General features: G+C 41.1%; 2 protein-coding genes across 2 annotated transcripts in view; both read left to right on the top strand.

The window, feature by feature from the left end:
- The window catches only part of Kbtbd12 (kelch repeat and BTB domain containing 12), a 77190-nt gene that overhangs the window by 15349 nt on the left and 39212 nt on the right, over positions 1–22629 (top strand). The window contains exon 4 of the mRNA XM_008828560.3: positions 1179–1329. Coding sequence (XP_008826782.1) covers positions 1179–1329 — 151 coding nt within the window. The remainder of the gene's footprint in view (positions 1–1178; positions 1330–22629) is intronic.
- LOC103730348 (COMM domain-containing protein 6) lies at positions 20778–21147 on the top strand. The gene has a single exon (XM_008828559.3). It carries the CDS (start codon positions 20795–20797, stop codon positions 21056–21058), a length of 264 nt encoding a protein of 87 aa, XP_008826781.1. The 5' UTR covers positions 20778–20794; the 3' UTR covers positions 21059–21147.

The following is a 22629-nucleotide window of genomic DNA, read 5'->3' as shown; positions in this document are numbered from 1 at the left end:
TTTCTATTTGTGCTGTAGATCAAATGTAGTACAGATTTCACTCCAGTGAGTAGCTGAGACCTGACAAATTCTCTGCACTTACATATTTCAAAACTTGCCCATTTACACAGTGAATTTGCATGAACAAGCCCTCAAAACTTGGAAACTGTACTTTACTAAAGTGGAGATTAAATACTTAAATTAGAAGGAAAATTAAAGCAGTAAATATTTGTTAATCTAGTCTGAGCAGATAACATGAGCATGTGTTGTGTAACAAAGCTTTTGGCCATTTCTCTGAGCTTTAGATATAGTACATTAAATTGCAAAGTAACTAGGGGCTTCAAGTGCCCACGGTGTCATAATTCTTGGTATTTTTAAAGGAATTAACTCAAGCTAATTGCCTATAAGTTTCATAAGTATGGCAATTATTTCTTTGTTGAACATTTGGATCCAAAAAAAGAGACAGTTATAGGTCTTTAGTTCAAAATTATGTAACGTTTCAGATATTACATATAAAAAAATTTATTTACCTGAAGTCTGTAAGTCTTACATCTGTGTAGGAATAAAATTATTTCATGTAATCTTATCTAATCAAATAAATATATAAGTAAATAACATATAATAAGTATGTAAAAATAACTGCAAATTTATGCTAATCCTAATATCTTGAAAATTAAATTCAGGCCATTTACATATAGCTTATAATTATGGTGTAAAAACTCTAATTACTAAAATACTGAAAATATTTTTGTAGCTTTTTTGCACAGATTAGAAAAATATAAAGAAAAATGCCTTATGAATTATTAAAATTGGTTCTTATAAGTAATATTAAAATTCACAACTATAAAGTTGGGTAAGATAAGTGCTACATTTACGCATTGTTCAAGAGAGCTTAATTTTATGTTTAAGACTTTGCATTTGCTTCAAGTTTTTGGAAAAGAAGTTTTTGTGTCTCAGAGTGAAAATCACCCATTGTTGTAACCCAGCATGTTAGCCCCATTATTGCAGAATATAAATTCCTTTGTTGTTGACAGGGTACTTACAACCTCAAGTCTTGGGACTTGGCATGTTTGTGAGTCTGAGTAAGATAGTTAACCTCCATTTAGCTCCTCCACTGTCTGCTTTGATTAATTGTGTTCATGCACTCACAAAGGCCTCTAAGTGGTCTGTTGTTACATTGGCTGTCATATTTCATTCAGATGGATCTTCCCGATGAAGAACCTGATCGATTAAGCAACAAACTGTTGCAGTATGATCCCAGCCAAGATCAATGGAGAGAGCGGGCACCCATGCAGTATTCTAAGTACCGATTCAGTACTGCAGTCGTCAACAGTGAGATCTATGTTCTGGGTAAGAAGGGGCAGATGGCTCACAGAGCAGAGTCACTTTCATTTTCTCAGCAGTTTGCTCTATGAAACTGATTGTTTCCCTTCCTCTTGTATCCCAGTTCAAATATATACACATAACCAGCCAAAATGTTATTTCTTGTTTTCTAGAGCACATGTCAAATAAGATTAAGTCAAAGTGCACTGACTTTGAGAGCAGAACAATTTTTATGGCCTTGGAATGCCAGAGCCACAGTGATTGTCCTGTGGGATATACTTGGATGCAGTGGAAGAAGCTTTTAGTCATTCTTAGTGAGTGAAATGTGGGGCTTTGACTTGCAGCTGACTGTGGTTGTGTTGTTAAAGAAAAACCCATGGCAGGTTGAACTGTGCCACAGAGTTTGACACTCCTCTTCATTTGCCTAGCTCCACACTCTTCTAAAGCGCTATTGCCAAGTAATTTTTAGATAGATACATTTCTTCTTATCTCTTGAATATGAGTGGTCTATGTTAACCAGCAAGGTCTAGTAATGGATTTCAGTTCAATTCTACTAATTATGCTAGTGTGTCAAAAATTCCAAATATTGCCAGGCGTGGTGGTGCACGCCTTTAATCCCAGCACTTGGGAGGTGGAGAGGGTATCTGTGAGTTCAAGGCCAGCCTGGTCTACATAGTGAGTTCCAGGACAGCTGGGGCTACAGGGAGACCCTGTCTCAAAAAGACCAAAAAAAAAAATCCAAATACTGGGCTGGAGAGATTGGTCAGTGATTAAGAGCACTGGCTGCTCTTGTAGAAGACCAGGGTTCAAATTCCACCACCCACATGGTGGCTAATAACCATCTGTAACTCCAATTCTAGGGGATATGACGTCCTTCTCCATCCTCCATGGACATTGCATAACATGGGTGCACTTACATACATGTAGACCTAACACTCATACACATAAAATAAAAATAATTTTTAAAATTCCAGATATCTTTTATATTCCCCTTCCCTTCCTAACTCCCTACAATTTTCTGTTGTATTAAGTCTTCTGTCCTGCAGAGTACATTCTCTCCTCTGGCATCACCCTTTGTCATCTCTACCTTCCCAAAGTGTGGGAAGACTGTGGTCATTAGGCTTACTGGATGGCTAAGAGAATGACTGTGCTTAGTGTCTTTCCTCCTATCTGTCTGGATGGCTGACTGCCGAAAACAGGAATGTGATGGGAGGTAAAGAAATAACTAACAAAATGCATGAGCTTTGGGGTAAAAGCAGGCCAGCCTTCAGAATAGAAACAATTTTTTAAAATTCCAAATGGAGGCCATTATCTTTTGGCTGTTTTTATAGCATGAAGCAAAGTAATTCATGTTCTCAAGTATTAGTGATTGTTTTATTTAAGAACAATTGTGCAATATAATTTATGACTACCTCAGTTATAAGACTCACAATTAAGTTTTTCCTCTAGATAAATACCCCTTATTTTGTTAAAGCCAGATGCTCCATCATGGGCCCAGAAGAGAGAATTCTTAAGCTGGGATAGATTGCCTAGGATAGGTTCATTATTCAAGCCAGGAAAGGACAGATCTACTAAGTATAGTACAGTTGCAGAAAGCCAAAAACTGAAATGAAGTGATTATCAGTTGAAGCAGAATAAGATCTTCTCACAGCTGGGCTGGGAATGGAATAAAAATGATAGTGGGTTGTTTTGTTTTGGTTTTGGTAATTTTGTGGGAAAAGACACCTTAGAGACAACCCTAGGAGCTCACTCTTCATGACATGGACAAATGTCCACTGAGTGGACAACGGTAGATTTAAAGTGGCCTATAGGATGTCTAGAAGTGAAATAAGAAAAGGAGCGTATGCTTCAGGAAAGGGTACAATGGGAAGGGACAGGGAAGAGGAGGTGGCAGAGCTGCAGCAGCAGATTAGAGGTGAGAATGAGTGTGACGGGAGTAGAGGATAAAGGAAGAAGGCATGAATGCACCCCACGGCTGGAGCTGTGAGAGACAGTAGTACATGTACACCAGTTTCTTAGTGACTTTTCTCACTGCAGTGGCAAAATAGCTGGCAGAAGTAATTTAAAAGAGGAAAGGTTCGTTTTGGCTTGTGGTTTCAATTCACTCTAGAAGGTACAGCAGAGCAATCTGTGGCAGTGGGAGACTGAGGCACACATGGCTTGTTCACATGGTATGGACCAGGAAGGAAGAGCATGGCAGGAACTGTGGGTGGGTATGACCTTCAAAGTCCCACCTGAAGTGACACTTTGGCCAGGTAGGCCTCACTTCCTAAAGGCCCCATGGCCTTCAAAATAGCACCACAAAGCTAGGGACCAAGCATTCAAACACAAGCCTGTGAAGGACATTTCAATTTCAAACCATATCAACTGGGAATCAGATTATGAAAGCCACAGATAAAGAATTAAGAAAGCATAGTGGACAGTGACAAACTGCACAGAAGCCACACAACTAACAAATGGGGGGTTGTAAATTAAGGACATGAAGAAAAATCAAAGGTCAGAAGAAAGTGGAAGTGGAGCAATCAACTGGGAAGGCTTTGCAGTAGTTTAGACTCACCTCTAGATACCTAGAGCCAGTTATCAGATGCACAATCATCCTAGTAAGCTTTGGCACCTCTAAAATTCACCCCAAAGAGTTAACTTGCCCAACATTTGTGCTTACCCCCCAAATTTATTTATAAACTTTGAAATGATGTGTTCAGTTGTTTAGCTTTTTCTGTGATAGTATTAGTTCAGATTAAATTTTCACTGTACATATAATTGAAATTTAGACAAACATCATGTAGAACCCTAAAGCTGCCAGTTTGAATGACTCAGACACCTTGCAGTCAGTTTTTGTCTTAGCATAAGCCCTATCTGCTTTGTGAGATCTGCATACCTTTTACTGTGCTTGGGGATTCCTGCCTATTGAGCCAAAAATAAGGACTGTTCTCACTGTCTGTGATGGATTTAATGCTCACCATCTCCTAGTAGACTACAGGGTATCTCCTGAAGACCAGCCTGTGGCATCTGCTCACTAGAGAGGCACATGTTAAGGTGAGGAAGACTCCAGCCTCACAGTTGGGTAGATTTGGAGTTGAGTAGATTCTGGCTCCATCACTAACTACCTTTATGTTGCTGGTCCAGTAGACATTTTTAATATAAATTAATTATGAGGGCTGGAGAGATGGCTCAGTTGTTGAGTGTGTGCTACTCTCACAGAGGACTGGAATTCAGTTCCTAGCACCCATGTCAGGTGGCTCACAATTGCTTGTAATTCCAGCTCCAGGTGATTCAATATCTTGGACCTTGGTGGGCACCCACACTCACATGTACATACACATGTACATGTACAGACACACACATACACATAATTAAAAATAATAAAAACAGGGGCTGAAGAGATGGCTCAGCAATTAAGAGCACAGGCTGGGTCTTGGCAGAGGACCCAGGTTTGAGTCCCAGCACCCACATGGCGGCTACAACCATCCATAACTCCATTTCCAGAGAATCCAACACCCTCTTCTGAGTGGCACAGGCATTGCACCACACAGTGGTGCACTTACGTGCAGGCAATACATTCATACATATAAAAACATAAAAATAATAAATAAAATATTAAAATATAATACCAAATCTCAAAAAATAAAATTAGATATTATGATTAAATAAGATCATGTGTTGGGATATCTGCATGATAAGTATTCAGATGAGGTAACAGCTCTTTGTTGAGCACCTTTATGTTACAGATGGTTAGAGTCTGGATCTTCAGTGTCCCCCCAAATCTCAAGTTAAAGGCCTAGTCACCATCCTGTATCCCTATTGTAAAGTAGTTGAAATACTAGGAGGTGGGCCTGGTAGAAGGAAGTTGAGTATGATCTTGGAGGGCTTAACTGGAAAGTATATTCTAGACAAATTCTAACTAAATTATAAGGTAGCCGTGTTAATATCAGACAAATGTACTTTAAAGGAAAAATATGGAGTTTCTACTTGAGGTGAATGGAGTAAACACAGTCACCCTGTCTTTCCCACTAAATGACACTGCAGAACATGACCAGCAAAAGACACTGAAAGGTCATCACAAAGAAGCACCAAAACTGCTGCAGGACCCACCGGATTTTCCTCACCTGAATTTTGCACAGCCAAAACTCAGACCTGGATCTTGTTCACAGACAGAGCTCCAAGAGAATCCATCTAGTTCTGGCATGAGTTACAGAAAGGAAACATAGTTCTTAGAATGTAGATGTCATAGTTTCAGTTGTCAACTTGACACAGCTAGGAAGAGCTGAAGAATTTCCTCCATCAGACTGGTCTGTGGCTATGTCTGTGAGGCATTTTCTTAATTGTTAATTGATGTAGAGGACCCAGCCCACTGTGAGCAGTGCCATCCCTGGGCAGGTGGGCCTGGGCTGTATAAGAAAGGGATGCTAGAGTGAGTGAGCTAGCAAGCATAATTCCTCCATGGTTTCTCCCTCTCTTCCTGTCTCCAGGTTCCTGCTTTGGCTTTCCTCAATGATGAACTATTCCCTGGAAGTGTAAGATGGAATAAACCCTTTCCTCCCCAAGTTGCTTTGGATCATGGTGCTTATCACAGCCACAGAAAAGCCAACTAGAACAGTGGATATCCCCACTTTTCTCCCTCTCTCCCTCTTTCCTTCTATCCCTCTTTTCCTCCCTTCCATCCTGCCATTTAGGCCAAACATAGGTCCAAACACAGCTATATGTGGCCGAATGGGGTGACTAGAACCTCAGGTTTCTTGCCAGAGAACTAGTATAGGGAGTCCTTGAGAACCAGGAGACACAGAGTGAGAATTGGAGAAGACAGCCCCATTGAGTTTTGATTAACGGACTCCAAGGCTCACCCGAGGTGATGCATGGCCCAACCCTTATTCTCATACTGCTAACACTGAGAACCAAAATAACAGATCATAGCCCAGGCTTCAGGCTGACCACTGGGTCATGCACTTCCCAGAAAGTATCAAAGAATGTTCTGCATGCTTGGGCACTAAACTGATACTGGAATGACAGTGCACAGAAGACAGATTGAACCTTGCAACCTGCACCTACCTAGTGCAGATGCACTAGGAAAGAGGAAGGGGGAGGGGAGGGAGATGGGGTATGGAAGGGGGAAGAGAGAAAGAAAGAGAGAGATCAGTGTTTGCTCTAGGATTTAAATCAGGCCTAGAGTATCATCCAAATATCCTGGGATACGATCCAAAATTATTCAGCAGACAAAGAACTTTGAAAATCTTAAATCATATGGAAAAAAACAATAAACAATAATGACAGTCATAAATGAGAGAATTATCTTTCAAAGGCCTTAAAGCAGCTATTCTAAAATGCTAAAATATATACATATATTATGAACATTCTTGAAATAAATGCTAAAATAGAAAACCTCAGCAAAGAAATAGAAGATATAAATAAAAGTCAAGTGGAAAATTTAAACAGAAATTATGCCCCAAATCAAAAACTTCCACAGGTAGATGCAATGTCTGGGGGCAATGACAGAGAGAAGAGTCAGTGCCTGTAAGATCACAGAAACTATCGAGTCTGTGTGACAGAGAAAAGTGATAGAACCCAAGGAACTGCAGAGCAATCACAAAAGACCTAGTCACATCACTGGGATCTTAGAACTCACATACCCCAATTTTTTTTTTTAATGCCTTAAAAGCTTCCACATTTCAGCTGGGTATGGTGACTCACTCCTTTAGTCCCATCACTGAGGAGGCAGAGGCAGGTGGATCTCTGTGAGTTTGAGGCCAGCCTAGTTTACATAGTGAGTTACAGGCCATCTGGTACTATAGAGACCTTGTCTCAAAAAAAAAAAAAATCTTCCAAATTTGGTTAAAGTTGTCAACTTACAGGCTCAAGCTGAGCCAAACCCAAATAGAATAAATCCACAAAGTCTATACCCAGTTTCATTACAAACTAGCTGCCAAAAAACAAAGGTTAAAAAGAAACAAACCGAAAGCAAACAGGCAAAATCCTTGAACTGTCGACAGGCAAAAGCAGACCGGATGGCTAGAGATGCTTCATTAGAAACCATTAGAGGCAAGCAGAGCAAACACAGTGGAAAAGCTAATGTAAAAGAACCATCAACCTAGAATTCTCTGTCCCCCAAAAACCTCCTTCATGAGTGAGCATGAAATAAATCTGTTCAAGGATGAGGGAAAACTTAAAAACTGTATAGGAATGAGCCTGTTCTGAAAGAACTGCAAAGGGAAGCGGTTCAGAGGGAAGGAAAAGGGCACAAACAGGAAGCCTCGAACCCCAGGATGGAATAAGATAGGCAGATGTGGCAAATGTATGGGCAAGTGGAAGTTTGGAGTTGCCCAAAATATGTTTGATTATTGAAAGTAAAAATTACTGTGATAGTTTTCAGTATATGTAGCTATATGAGACATTTATATAACATAGAGGGGGTGGATTAGGGGACTGTAAAGGTTCCATCATCTCAGTATAGTGGTAAAGTTCTGGTTCTTAGTAGATTATGAAATGTTAAACTCATATTTTGCCTGTGTGGTAGGTCATGCCTGTAATCCCAGCACTTGGAAGGCAGAGGCAGGAGGATTGCCACAAGTTCAGCAGAGGCTAACATAGGCTACAGTATGAGACCCTGTCTCAAAAAGACAAACACACAAAAAAGTACACATTTTATAATCCCCCAAGAAACTAGTAAAAGGAACACCTTCAAAATACCAGCAACTATACTAAGTGACTAAAAGATTCTGAAGTGGTCTGGTATGAGGCAGTTCTGGGCCTTTGACCCAGCATCTCCCTATTTCCCTACCTCTCTGGCTCTGGTGACCACTGTCCCACTCTGCTATGTACTCAACCTTTTCTGATTCCATACGTAAGTGAGGCCTGCAGGATTTTTCCGTCATGGCTTATTTCATTTCATGTAATGTCCTTCAGGTTCGTGGTGTTGCAAATGCCAGGATCTTTTTCCTTTTTTCTTTTTATCTATGTGTATGTGCATATTGTAGGTATATGATATATGTGTGTGTGATGTGCATGTGTATAATGTATGATGTGTGTATGATGTGTGTGAAGGGGGAGGGAGAGAACGAATATATCACTGAACATGTATGGAGATCAAACGACAGCCTTGGATATTGGTCCTTGCCTTCTACCTTGCTTTGATGCAGGGTCTCTGTTTTTCTGCTGCCTACACCAAGGTAGCTAGGCTGCAAGCATCCAGGGATTCTCCTGTCTCTGCCCCATCTTTCTGTAGGAATGTTGTGACTACAGACAAAGCTAATTCATCCAGCTTTTATGGGGGTTGTAGGGATTTGAACTTAGGTCCTTATGCTTGCCCAGAAAGCACTTTACCCACTGCGTTATCTCCCCAGCAGAGGTCTACTTTCTAAGCCTGAATAATCTTTCATTTCTAGCTGGTCATCCATTAATGGATACTCATGTATTTCTGTATCTTGGCAATTGTGAATGATGCTTCAACAAGCACAAGAATACAGGTATCTCTTTTAAATACTGATTTCCTTTCCTTCTGAAGAGGAATTTCCCAGAAGCAGAATTCAGTGTATGTGTAGTTTAAATATTTTTAAGGAATCTCAATACTGTCTTCCATAGGCTGTACCAGCTGTCATTCCTGCAAACAGTGCCAGGGTCCCTGCTTCTCCACATCACCACCAACACTCGCTATCTTTTATCTTTTGTACAACAGGCTTCCTAACAGGTGTGAGGTGAAACCTCATTGTGGTTTTTTGTTTTTTTAATGTGAATTTTTTTTAAATGCCTGCATGTATATAAGTGCACCCATGTCTTGCAATGCCTGCAGGAGTCAGAAGAGGGTGTCAGAGCCCCTGGAACTGGAGTTTTAAATGGTTGTTAGCTACCATGTGGGTGCTGGGAACCGAACCCTGGGTTCTCCACAAGAACAGCCAGTGCTCTTAACCCCTGAGCCATCTCTCCAGCCCCTCCTTTGCCCACTTTTTAATCAAGTTGTTTAGGTTTTTGTTATTGAGTTGTGCAAGATCCTTATATGATTTAGATATTAGCCTGTTGTCAGGAATGCAGCTTCCAAGGCTTCTTTACCTGCAGGTTACTTTTCACTCAGTTGACTGTTTCTTTTGCTACATAGTTTTCTGGTTTGATGTAGTTGCTTTATTTCTGTTTTTAGTGCCTGAGGTTTGGGCATCATATCCAAAAATATTATTGCCAAGGCCAATGTAAAGGGAGTTTTCCTGTGCTTTCTTCTGAGTTTTATAATTTCATGTCTTACATTTCAGCCTTTAATCCATTTGAGTTTATTTCTGTGTATGGTGTAAGAAAAGACTCCAAATTTTTTACACCTGATATACAGTTTTCCGAGCATCATTTTTTAAAGAAACTCTCCTCCCCCTGCCTCCATTGTAGAGTCCTGGCACCTTGTCAAAAATTACTTGATCATATGCTTAAATTTATTTCTGGACTCTCTGTTCCATTGGGCTGTATGTCTGTTTTTGTGCCAGTACCACATTGTTTTGATCACTATAGCTTTGTAATGCAATCTGAAATCAGGAGGTTGTACCTCCAGCTTTGTTATTCTTAAGATTACTTTGGCAGTTTGAGACATTTTATGGTCACCTGTGAAGGTAGATTACCTTTTCTGTTTCTGTGTAAAATATTGGAATTTTAGTGAGGATTACACTGAATGCTTATGTCACTTTGGGTAACGTACACTTTACTTCCTTAATCTGCTGACATGGGATATTTTTCCGATGATTTGTGTTTTCCTGGATTTCTTTAATCAGTTTTGTAGGTTTCAGGGTAGCTGTTGTCCACTACTTTCGGTAAATTTGTTGTTTTATTCTTTGGGATGCTATGATATAGGATTGCCTCTTCAGATAAGATGTCCTTGACATAAAGAAACACAACTGGATTTTCTACATGGATCTTGTTTCCTATAACTTTACTCAGCTTATTAATTCTGATCGTTTTTTATGGACCTTTGGGGTTTCCCACACGTCATCTGCAGACAGAAATGATTTCACATCTTCATTTTGATGTGGGTGACTTATTTCATTTCTCATGTTCCTTCACTAGTGTTTCCAGTGCTGGGTTGTATAGATGTGGGAGGAGCCTGGAACTATCACCTCATGCCAGTTCTCATGGGAGAAGCTCTTCTTCCATGTTGACAACATGCTGACCTCAGGATTTTCATAAATGGCCTTCCCTGTGTTGAGGAAATTTCCTTCTACAGATTTTTTTGAGAGATTTTTTTTTTAATCATGATTTTTTTTTTTTTGGCAGACATTGCACTCTGTCAAATGCTTTGCATCTATTTGAGGTGATCACATGGTTTTAATTTTTCACTCTTTTAATACTTCATGCAGGAACAATTAGCATGTCAAAGATAATTCTTACTGAGCAAGGCAATGATCTCTGGTGAGCAAGGGTTTATTTTAGGTTAGTGTTGGTTGCCAAGGTAGGGATGGATTGCTGTCACTTAGAAGTGTGGTCTGTGTTTATTGCTAAGGAGGCAGTAGGCCAAGCCAGGCCTAAAGGAGGTTCAGTGGAGAGAGTCAGCTTACTGCCTTTCAGACAAGGAGACTACCTCTCTCTGAGGGGACCCCAGTGGCATGCTCACTGAAGAAAGTTGTCGCTGATTGATTAATCTCATCAAAACCCAGTTCTGATGTTGGATGGCTATGGGTAGAGCAAGTTATCTTTTCCTAGGAATGTGGGACTTTTTTATTCCATATTTTTATTTTCTATTAGCCAAGCAACAGGGAAGACCAGCAGGAGCCATCCAGATACCACCACCGCTGCTCATTCTTCTTAGAGATGAGGTTTATCTGTAGGTCTGACATTTGTCTGCATGTTGAACCATATGAGCACCTCCTGATTTTGTCTGTAAATCATTTGTTGGAACTTTTGTTCGGTCAGTAGGCTGTGTGGATTTAAGACCAGATAAATACATCAGTGTGGCAGTACAGGGAAAGATGGGAGGGCAGTCTAAGGGCGAGACCTAAGCCTCTCCAGGTCTATCAATAACAACAAACCCTACCATTCCACCCAGCTTCCTCAGCAGTCAACTTTACTTTCTTCCTTCTTGGATAGAAATTGCTCTAACTTGTCTGTGGTGTTAATCAGCTTCAAAATGAAGTATCAGCAATCATGTAGAATCTGCTTAGCCGCAGAAAATTCTAGGTTACACTATTATCCATAACTACCCAAACAAAGGGATTTAACCTGGTTGGTTATGTCCTAAGGAGCCTGAGCTCAACTATTTTCTGCAATAGCCAAAATTAGGGGAAATTTTTAAGGACCACCAGCTCTGTGGAGGGGGATTGTCATCTTTAGGAATCTGTTCCTTCAGTGTTCTTTTGTCTCAGGAAGGACTTATCCCTTCATCAGAGGATATAGTCCACTGAAGGTGCAAGAGAGTCACTTGAGTGGTCTAAGTGGCTAAGTGAGCAATTAGCCCTGTACATCACAGACCTGAATTCCACATAGGAAAAGACAAAACATGTGATCTATATGCAGCTCTGGTACTTTGGTATTTGTCTTTGGGTTTCATGGTCGCTGTTCTGTCCCAGGAAGTCTTTATCTTCCCTGTCAGCATAAGTACATTTCTTCACAGCTGTGTTCTGTCAGTATTACCAACATCAATGTTAAATGTCTTTATACCACATTCCAGATTAGCTGCACAGCAATGCCTTGGGAGAACCAAACTATTGGGTTAGGATGATCATTGTCCTGTAGTAGTTAGTAAAAAGAGACAAACATTTCATCAGAGGTAGTTTTAGCAGGGAGGGGTTTGAGACTGTCCTCCTATAGCCCCAGCTGACCTGGAACTCGCTATGTAGACCAGGCTGGCCTCAATCTCACAGGGTCCACCTGCCTCTGCCTCTCAAGTACACCACCATGACTGGCTGGAGATATTTTTTAAGTATTGAAGAAATAACTATAGTTCTAACCAAATCTGTTTTCATGGTCTTAGAAGTGTTTGCTGTGGTCAAGTGTCTCTTAGGTCCAAGGTTTTTTTTCCATGGACCAAGTGCTTCTAGGGATTATCTGAAAAGCCTCACTTTGAGATTTCTGTGTTAGTCAGCTTTCTATCACTGTGACAAACACCTGAAATAATCAGCCCAAAAGGAGGAAATGATTTCTTTTGGCTCACAGTGTGAGGTTTTTCAGCCTAAGGGCACTTGGCCCCACTGCTCTTGGGCCTGTGGCTGCACAGTGCTTCATGGCAGGAGCACCTGGCAGGGGGAGACCATTCACTTCATGGCAGCAGGAAGCAGAGAGAGGAGGAGGGAAGGGACCAGAGTCCCAAAACTCCCTTAAAGACACTCACACCCCCAGTGATGTCACTTCCTTCCTCTAGGCCTCACCTCCTACAGGTTCCATCACCTCCTAACAGTGCCACATAGTGACAAACCCTCAACACCTGGGCTTTTGGACACTCTAGATCCCAACTGGACCAACCCATAACAGGCATGCATCCAATTCTGGGTTCTTTCAGAGCTCTTTGAAAATGTTCATTTGGTTTTTTGTTTCTTTGTTTGTTTGTCTAAAACTCCTATTTTGGGTTTGAATCCATTTACAAAGTGAAGGAGCAAGATTTATATTGCCTTCTTTCAGGTCTACACCCCAAAAACTAAAGGTTTCCTAATGTCTACTTTTAAAATCTCCTTTTGTTTCATCTTTATTGTGTTGGTAATTTTGAATCACTTTCTTTCTGTGACTTACCCAGCACTATTCAAGTAATTGTACAAACAAGCTCTATCTTGTGGCTACTTCGTACTGTTAAGTAGATAAACCAGCTTGAGAGCCTGATTCAGGTCAGGAAGACTAGGAAAGGAAAGATTCTATATTTTCCCAGTACTTGATGCCAGCCTGTTTCAGTATATAAGTCTGATAACATTTTTAACAAGAAAAAAAGAGTATCTTAAGTGACTATACTTTTCTCTGCCTGGAGAAAGATTTCTTTCATGCAGAGTAATATTTATCAAAGAGCTACTAAATGCTAGTCTATTTACAATAATGTATTGTTTTGGTTCTCAAAATATGTTACAAAAGTAAGTTCTTGGAGCTAGAGAGATGATTCAGCAGTTAAAAGCACTTGCTGCTCTTCCAGAGGACCCAAGTTCAATTCTCAGCACATCAGGCATCGCATAATTGCCAGTAACTCCAGCTCTGGGGAGCTAAATGCCCTCTTCTGGCCTCTGTGGGTATTTACATGTGCACATATCCACACAGAGACACACAAACATACACATAATTTTTCAAAGTAAATTCTTACCTTTGTTTTTATTACTCAAAATAGTGAGATTAATTTTAGGATTCAGCCCGAGAGTTGAAATAATTTCAAAGTTAAAATAATTTTTAAAAATAAATCATTACTGGCAGCTGGGTAGATGGTTCAGTGCATAAAGCACTTGCCTGCAAGCTTGAGGACCAGAGTTTGGGTCCCCAGAAGCCACATGGTGCACACCTTTAATCCCAGCATTCAGGAAGCAGAGGCAGGAGGATCTCTGTGAGTTCAAGACCAGCCTGGTCTACATAGTGAGTTCCAGGTCAGCTGGGGCTACAGGGAGACCCTGTCTCAAAAAGACCAAAAAAAAAAAAAAATTGGGTAAGCATGCCTTCGATCCCAGTACTTGGAGGGAGAGACAAGGGATTCTCTGGCAAGCTGGCTAGCTAGGCTAACTGGAATTGGCAAGCTCCAGGTTCAGAGAGGGACTCTGTCTCACTCTATCTCAATAAGTAAAGGGCAGAGTGACTGAGGAAGACACCTGAGAGCAATTTCAGACTTCCACATATATGCATACATGTGCATGGGCACCAGCACACCTGTGAACATATATACATGAATACTCACCTCATACATGCATGTTAAATAAATAAACACAAGCAGCAAAGATTGCCCTCCTCTGAACATGAGTAATGTTTATTGCCTGATGAATTGTGAGATTACTGGCTCCCTGAAGTAGGAGGCCTTGAGGGTTCTTCCTTTCCTTCCCACTGCTAAGCAAGTTCCTTTTCTCTTCAGTGCTTGGACTGGAACCTGGGGTCTTGTTGTGTACCAGGAAAGCATTCTGCTACTGAGCCACATCTCCAATCCCCAGTCCTCCCCACTGAGGCTGGTTATCCTCTCATCATCATTTACTACAGTCAGGTCATACCTGCAAACTAATCCTTGCAATCTTCATAACATACTGTGGTACACACAAGACTGTACCTGCAGACAAGTATACATGTCTACAGATTATACATAAGTTAGGCCATGAGATCACATACCCAGTTTTACCAGAATAAAGTTTAGGTCTTTGTCACTGCACTGATACACACTTTTTTTTTTTAACATTTTCATGATTTGCATTTGTGTGCTAGATAGTGAGGCCTGAAGGTCTGACTCCTGACAAATGAAGGGTTATTCTCACAGGCTAAGTGGCTCTCTAGGGGCCTGAAAGCCCTAATCTTGTGACTTCCATGCAAGGCAGTGAGGCATGAGAAAAAAAAGATCTGGATCATCCAGGTAACAATCGTTGCCTTTATTTTGCTGGTTTTTCTTTTCATGTCTTCTGAATTAATCCCATCTATACAAAGATTCCCTATACATCATAAAAAGAAAAGGTCCTTCCTGAAACTTACCAGCAGCATGTAATTTTGACCAAGTTGCTTAATTTCTTCAAGACTGTTAATACACATTATTAAGTCATGTGATGGTGAGACGAGAACGCACCCTGTCAAATGCTGAGTACTGAATAATAAGTGTGCAGTGAATGGCAGTTACAATAATCAACATTGCTTGTAATAAGAGATAAGTGGTCCAGGGTGCATTAATGCCATGATAATAATCGGGCCAGATACCCCTGTGTGGCCCATCTGAGAGGACATGGCCGCACTGGAGTCACTGCCCTGGTGCATTTGTAGTCAAAGAACCATGTCTTCTCTGCTTGTTCATCTCCACAGTGAAGATGTGCCGATGCTGTGCTACGCATGCACACTGCCTGCTGCTCTGTGTGGCATACACATGCGTTTTTCCATAAGCAGCTCTCAAAATATTGTCCAGAAGATATTCTTCCTTCAGAAACTAAAGACAAAAACATTAAACCACTGGACACTGCACCTCATCCTCACTGTAGAAATGGAGGTTTGACTTCAGTTATGAAGATTTCAAAATTTCGGCCTCAGTTAAAATCTGTACTAATTATTGGGGGAAATGTTTGGTTTTGAAAAGCATGCTGTCACAGATACCTTGAATTTAGATGAAAGCAGCTTAAGGAACAATGTTGAAGTAGTCGGGGGCATGTATATATTAGTCACACATAGGTACTCTCCCTCTCCCTGGCAATCTGTAAGTTGCCTTCTTCACATAATATGGCTAGTCTTTTTTTTTTGGTCTTTTTGAGACAGAGTCTCCCTGTAGCCCCAGCTGGCCTGTAACTCACTATGTAGACCAGGCTGGCCTTGAACTCACAGAGATCCGCCTGCCCCTGCCTCCCCAGTGCTGGGATTAAAGGCGTGCACCACCACGCCTGGCCATGGCTAGCCTTTTTAAGTGACTCTGTTGTTTTATGTTTTCTCAGTTCCACTGGGCTTTGATTTTCTGCTCTGTTAAATGGCTTCCTAGAAAGTTTAAGGTGGTTTTAGTGGTCTCTCCAAGCTCTGTAGGTGGATGGCGCCCTGACTGAAGGTACAGATATTGGAAAATGACTGTTTTCATTCTGACTTTCTTCCTGGAGTTTTCTCATTTTTACATTTATTGGGAAGTGTGGTGGCAGTGCTGTGTGCACAGGAATCACTAGAATCCTCCCAGAAAAGACCAAACAAGGGTACTGTCTTCAGCTGTGTGTTAAAATGCCTTATTTTTTAGGAAAAATACTTTGTTGTTCATATGTAGAAAGCTCATTCTAAGAGAGTGCTTAATTAAGTGCTTACTCTATAAGAGGCATCCAGAAAACTTAGGTCAGCATATCCTGTTTCCATAGAAAACGTGAGCTCCTTGTTTTAAATCAAGTTTTTATGAATAACAGAGTAGAAAGTGAGTTAAATGCAGCTCAGACCAGTAAAGGGCTGAAAATTTAGTTAGGAGCTCTTGCTGAGATGGCCCAGGGGTTCTCTCTGCACAAAAACACATTTGTGGGTAAGATAAGATAAACTACCAAACATTTTATATCTCATAGTGTGAGTTATGCTTTTGAATAAATTGTGCCTGCTTCTGAAGTGAGGGTATATATTCATATATATGCTTTGGATTTCCATCAAGCGTGTTATTATAAAAAGTCAGAAGTCACTTCAGCTTGATACCAACAATATGAAATATAGAAAGTGAAGATTGGAGTCTATTGTAGAAGGCTTCAGACCCCCACAAACCAGTCCTGCCCATCCTTGAAGCCCCCCACTCCTCTGAATGCACCCCTCATGTACAGCTCCAGCCATAGGCCTTCAGGGTCTTCTCCTGGACACACCTCCCTCTGAGGCCCTTACCTTCCTCCCTTTGCTGTGTGCAGCTAACTCCTCCCCAGCCTCAGGGTCCAGCAGGGACCCATCTCTTCCCAGCAGCTTGTGTGACCCCCTTGGGCAGATGAACCACTGGTTCTCCACAGCACAAAAATCCCTGCCGATGCTCTTGCCATTTTACCTGAACAGAGGAGAGACCTTGACTCTTATCTCTTCTGAAGCTGGCCCAGGGCCTGGATTTATGTGGCAGATGCTTGGTAAACATTTGTTTGCCTAACTGAATTTTCCCATCTCTGTAACCTGTCCTATTCTTCCATCATGTAAAATGCTACTAAAAAAAAGAAAAAAAGAAAAAAAAAGCATTACAGGTCTTGTGGCAATAGGACTTTTCATTTCCTTGTGGCTATAAATGACCGATGTCAAGTCTTCCCACACAGCTAATGCCCCAAACCATCAATGTTGTTCCTTAGGAAACCATTTTGTGCCTCATTGCTTTGCTGAAAATAAAACAGTATTGTCTGAGCCTGACTCAGCTTGAATGCCATTAAAGAGTAATGAAGAGAAGAGTTACATAAAAGGTCCACGTTATTAGAGTAAACGAATTCCAAAGATCACTTTAGTGAGATGCCAGTACCAAATTTCACTGTAGCAAGACTGCCTTTTCCTTTTGACAATTAGAAAAAAATCAAGTATATCTTGAATCACCAAGGTTGCACATTAAAATAGCATATGCCTGGCTCCTACCCATGGCAGATGCCAAACTGATAGGACTGATGGGTCCTGGGCATCTGATTACAGGGAGTTTCCAGGCAGTTCTGAGACAAATAACAATAGGACCGAACCTGAGGACACAGACTTTGTGAGAATATACATGGATATGGCATATGCTTAAAATATTTACTAAGCCTGCGTTGCATAAGCCAGTAGGAGACAGAGATGATAGATGCAGTGTTTCTGCCCATACCCAGCACTGTGTGCTCCATTATTTATTTGATCAAAGTATCCTAGGACTGATAAAGTATTGGAGCAGCTGTCTGGCATGCTTTGATCTAATTGCAGTTTTCTTTGCTTAAAATAGCATTCCTTAAACTTATGCTCAACAAGAAAACGTGCCTTATTGTGGCCAGAGGGTCAGACAGGTTCTTCCCAGTGTTTCCATGTTCTGAGAAAAATCCTGCATCTAGAGCTTCAGTGGCTGAACAGACTTTGAGCTGGAGTGAATGGCTCACTATCATTTTGCTGTTTGTAGTCATAAATTGTATTTCTAGCTAAGCACACAAAGCATGTTAATTCTTTTTTATCCACCATCCTTAATAGGACGCCCAGAAGACCATAGCTTGCCTATAGCTCCCAGACTGCAACTTAGTTACCATAATTTCTATCACTGACAATCCTGAAGGTTCACTGTGACATTGAGTCAGGACTAAACCTCATCTATCAGCATAACTCCAGTTCTCTGTTTTGTGTGTCTGATTTCCCAGTAGATGATGAATGTCTTAGGAACAAAACATAAAAACCTCAAACTCAATATTGCATGCTATCTGGTGCAAACAAGAACTGGGTACAGGAAATTTTAGATTGCTTAAAGTTAACTAGAAGTTTAAAATGCTTTTGAGGGCTAGAGAGATGGCTCAGTGGTTAAGAGCACTTGCTGCTCTTCTAGAAAACCTGAGTCCAGTTCACAGCACCCACTTCAGGCAGCTCACAACAACCTGTAAATCCAGCTCAAGGGAATCCAACACCCTTTTCTGGCCTCTGAAAGCACCTACACACACCTGGCCTGTACAAACACAGACACACACACACACACACACATACATATAAATTAAAAAAAACATAATTTTTTAAATGCTTTTGAGAGCCTGGAGAGATGATTCAGTGGTTAAGAGCACCAGCTGCTCCTGCAGAGGACCTAAGTTTGGTTCCCATCACCCACATGGCAGTTAACAACTGTTCTTAACTCCAGTTCCAGGGGATCCAGCACCCTGTTCTGGTCTCCATGAGCATTGCATGCATGTTCACTTATATGCAAGCAGGCAAAACACTCATACACATAAAAATAATTGTAATAATAAATAAAATAAAATAAAATGCTTTTGATTCTGAAGTCAGGATGCTTGGAAGCTTCACCAGAGGTCAGCACTGCTGATGTTAGTGAGAATAGACGAGAAAGCTCTTAGGAGAATGCTAGCTCAACTCTGGGGTCACTGTGTGTGTTTGCAGAAAAGCATCAGTGGGCTATGCCACTCCCCATTCTGGGTAATCACCTTTAGGGAAAAGAAGTAGTAAAGTACTAAATATCTGCAAAGAGTTGTTCCAGAAAGAAGACCTTGGACGTGAATAATATGCCACCTGTATCCATTCATATTGACCTTCATATGGTACATCTGAGTCCTTGGGAAAATGTTAAATTATATTTTGTATCTCCCATTCAGTAAAGCAGAGAATAATGGTATCTTAAAGGAGTTTAGGCAAAGGTTCATTAATTTAAAAGGAAAATATCAATTATCAGAACGGCTTGTCGTTTTTTAATTTAACAGTCTTTCTTTAATTAGATTAAAGGTGTGTGCCACCACACTGGACCCTGTTTTCCTTTTTTAAAAAAGGTAAATTCAGAATTCCCAAGGGTAAAATACAAGCATTAGTAATTATTGTGTGTGTAAGATGACTTGTAGGAGTTGGTTCTTACCTTCCACTTTGTTGAGGCAGGGTCTCTCATGTTTCTGCTGCCTTACTGCCTACTCCGGGCTAGCTGGCCTGTAAGCGTCCAGGCAATTCTCCTATTTCCACCTGCTATCTCACTATAGGAGTGCTTAGATTACAGATGCCACCATGTCAAGCTTTTTACATGGGTTCTAAGAATTGAACTCAGGTCACTGGGTTTGCACAGCCAGAATTTTTACCTGGTTAAGCCTTCTTCTTGACTCTTTTTTTTTCCCTTCTTCTTCTTCAAATTTGTATTTAACAATTAAGGAGTCTTTAGGAGAAAGACATCATGGTTGGCATCACAGGGAACTTAAAGGTGCACACCATGCCTTGAAGGACTTCTGTCTTGTGCCTCCTATGCTTTTGAGTTGTGTGATATATTTGATTGATGGCCCTTTGGAGGGCCCCCGTTATAGAGGCATTGGTAGGAACTTAGCCTGTATCCTCTTAGGTGGTCTAACCCAAGTCAGGTGAGGCTAATAATTCAGTAGGTAGGCAAACCTGGGGATGAAAAGAACCAACTACAGACACTCACAGACATGATCTACTTCTAAAGTTGTCCCAGCAATGATCTTTGAGTTTTGGGACATAGGGCTCACCAAAATTCTATAGTTAGGCATTGCTGCACATAAGTACAAGGAAACAGGTAACCTGTGAAGCAGGTAAGGAGAGTACCATTCATGGTTTACCTCAGTTTCCGTATAGAAAGTGCTTTGGGTTCTGCTATGGATGAAGCATCATTCTGCCCTCGGGGAACTTAAAGGCTAATCTAATAGGATGGAAGGAGGGGGCTGTGTTTTTATAGGAACCTTGATTTCTGTTCAGAGGACAATGGTGAATTTTGAATGGAGATAGGAATGACTTTGTGAGAGGGTACTGGCAAGCTGGGCCTTCATGAGCAGGAGTTTGTGAAGCTGAGGAGGAGAAGGCAAAGAGAATAGCCTGATCAAAGGTCAGAGAGAAGGGCCTTGACTGTCTGAGAAACTGTTGAGTTGCCTCAGCCTAAGGTTCAGGGAAAAAGGTAAAGTGAGGGATGTGAGGAGTTGGGCAGGGCTTGAGACTTCAGAGCCTTCTGCCCTATAGAGGAAGGCACAGATGTGACACAGGTACAATCTACAGAACTAGTGGCCAAGAGAGAGATGGAGAACAATGTCACATTTATCTGGGGCTGTTGCCCCTGACCTCTTATGACATCTACAGGACATTTGCTAAACTTGCTCCTAGTCACTATTTCCAGGCTCACCCTGCCTTGTTCTTTCCTTTATGGGCTCAGCCTTCTTTTTCTTTCTTTTTTCTTTGTGTCACTCTAGAACTGTGTATCCACTTATCTAATTTTCAATTGGAAGGAATAAAAAAATTCAGATACAAGCGCCAGGCCTAGGTTTTGGCCATGGAGGTGTCTCCATCCAGTGAGCCCGAGCTGGACGCTAAATCCGAGGTCACCAACCAGCTTATAGATTTTCAGTGGAAACTGGGCATGGCTGTGAGCTCAGACAGCTGCAGATCTCTTAAGTATCCTTATGTGGCAGTGAAGCTAACAGTGGCAGATCATTTTGGCCAAGTGAAGACAAAGTCTTTTGAAATGACAATTCCACAGTTTCAGAATTTCTACAGACAGTTCAAGGAAATTGCTGCTGTAATTGAAACTGTATGAAAACCAGTTATTTGGTTGATACTTTCCAATTATTCTAAAATAATGCATACCACCACCTGAAAAAAGAATTGCATAAGGATCAAATGAGATTTATTGGATGAAGATTACACTTCCATTTTTCTTTTTTTAAAAAATAATTAAAAATACAGATGAACAGGAAAAAAAAATTCAGATACATCATTTCTTCTCTCCAAAATCAGGCTCTAAAAAGTAGAGCTTGACGGCCTCTCTTTCTTCTGTTTCTCTTTTGGGGACGCGACTGTAATAGTCTGCTTTGGTAGCAAGTAAAATGCAGGAAGATTGTTAGTGTTCTTAACCTAGTGAGAAATGTGTGAGGATCATCAACCTACATTCTCTCTAAGACACACTGTTGGTTAACATTGCCTAGAATTATCTAGAATTTGGTGAAAGGCAAAAAAGGACTTTTTGCTAAAAAATACCCAAGAGCCTTTGTGTTAGGTTTCAGAAAGTGACAAGTTGATGTTTTTTAAAGTTTTAGGCTCAAAACCTAAAATTCTAAAATAACTGGAAAAAAATCAGAGCTGACATCTTGTGTGAGAATGAAGCAAATTGTCACAGGCATCACATAGCAGGAAGGTGGCTGTTCTACATGTGAGTCAGAAAGAAGCCAGGCTGCTCAGATAGAGAGCCGCTTTTACTCTGAGAAGCTGATGAGTTGTGAAATCCTCTTCTCTACAGCTCCTACAGCTCAAATGCTATGGCCAGCTGAGTGGCTCTGTGGGGTCAGAGGGAGCTTCCCTGGAGCTGGTTTTTTACTTTTTGAGGTAGTCTATAGCCCTGGCTGCCTCATACGCACATGTAACCCAGGCTGGGCTAAATCTCACAGCAATCCTCCTGCCTTAGCCTCCCAGATGCTAGGATTACAGGCCTAGCTTTTGGCTGATTTTTAAAAATATTTTATTTACTATTTTTATTCTATGTGTATGAATGTTTTGTCTGCATGTGTGAAAGTGCATGCAGTGCCCACAGAGGCCAAAAAAGGATGCTGGAGCCCCTGGAACTGGAGTTACAGATGGTTGTTAGCCACCGCGTAGATGCGGGGACTCAAACCCAGATCCTCTAGAAGCACAGCAAGTGTTCCTAACCCCTGACCATCTCTCCAACCCTTGGCTGACTTTTGACCTGATTCCCTCTATCCAACTTCAAGAGAAATTTCTAAGAACATTTGGTCCTACTATCATCAGTAAACTAGCAATTGTATACATAATAGTTAAAACAAGAGTAATCAAACAAGATCCAGCAACTTCAAAAAAACACTATTAGCCAGGCATGGTGGCCCACACCTTTAATCCCAGCATTTGGGAGGCAGAGGCAGGCGGATCTCTGAGTTCAAGGCCAGCCTGGTCTACATAGTGAGTTTCAGGACAGCTGGGGCTACAGGGAGACCCTGTCTCAAAAAGACGAAAAAAAAAAAAACACTTAAAACCACAAAACATGGGGCTGGAGAGATTGCTCAGTGGTTAAGCGCACTGACTGCTCTTGCAGAGGACCCAGGTTCAATTCCCAGCACCCACATGGTGGCTACGAACCATCTTTAACTCCAGTTCCAG

This window comes from Nannospalax galili, unplaced genomic scaffold (genome assembly GCF_000622305.1).
Source record: "Nannospalax galili isolate Female #2095 unplaced genomic scaffold, S.galili_v1.0 scaffold332, whole genome shotgun sequence".
NCBI lineage: Eukaryota > Metazoa > Chordata > Mammalia > Rodentia > Spalacidae > Nannospalax > Nannospalax galili.
This window is presented reverse-complemented; position numbering and strand designations above follow the sequence as displayed.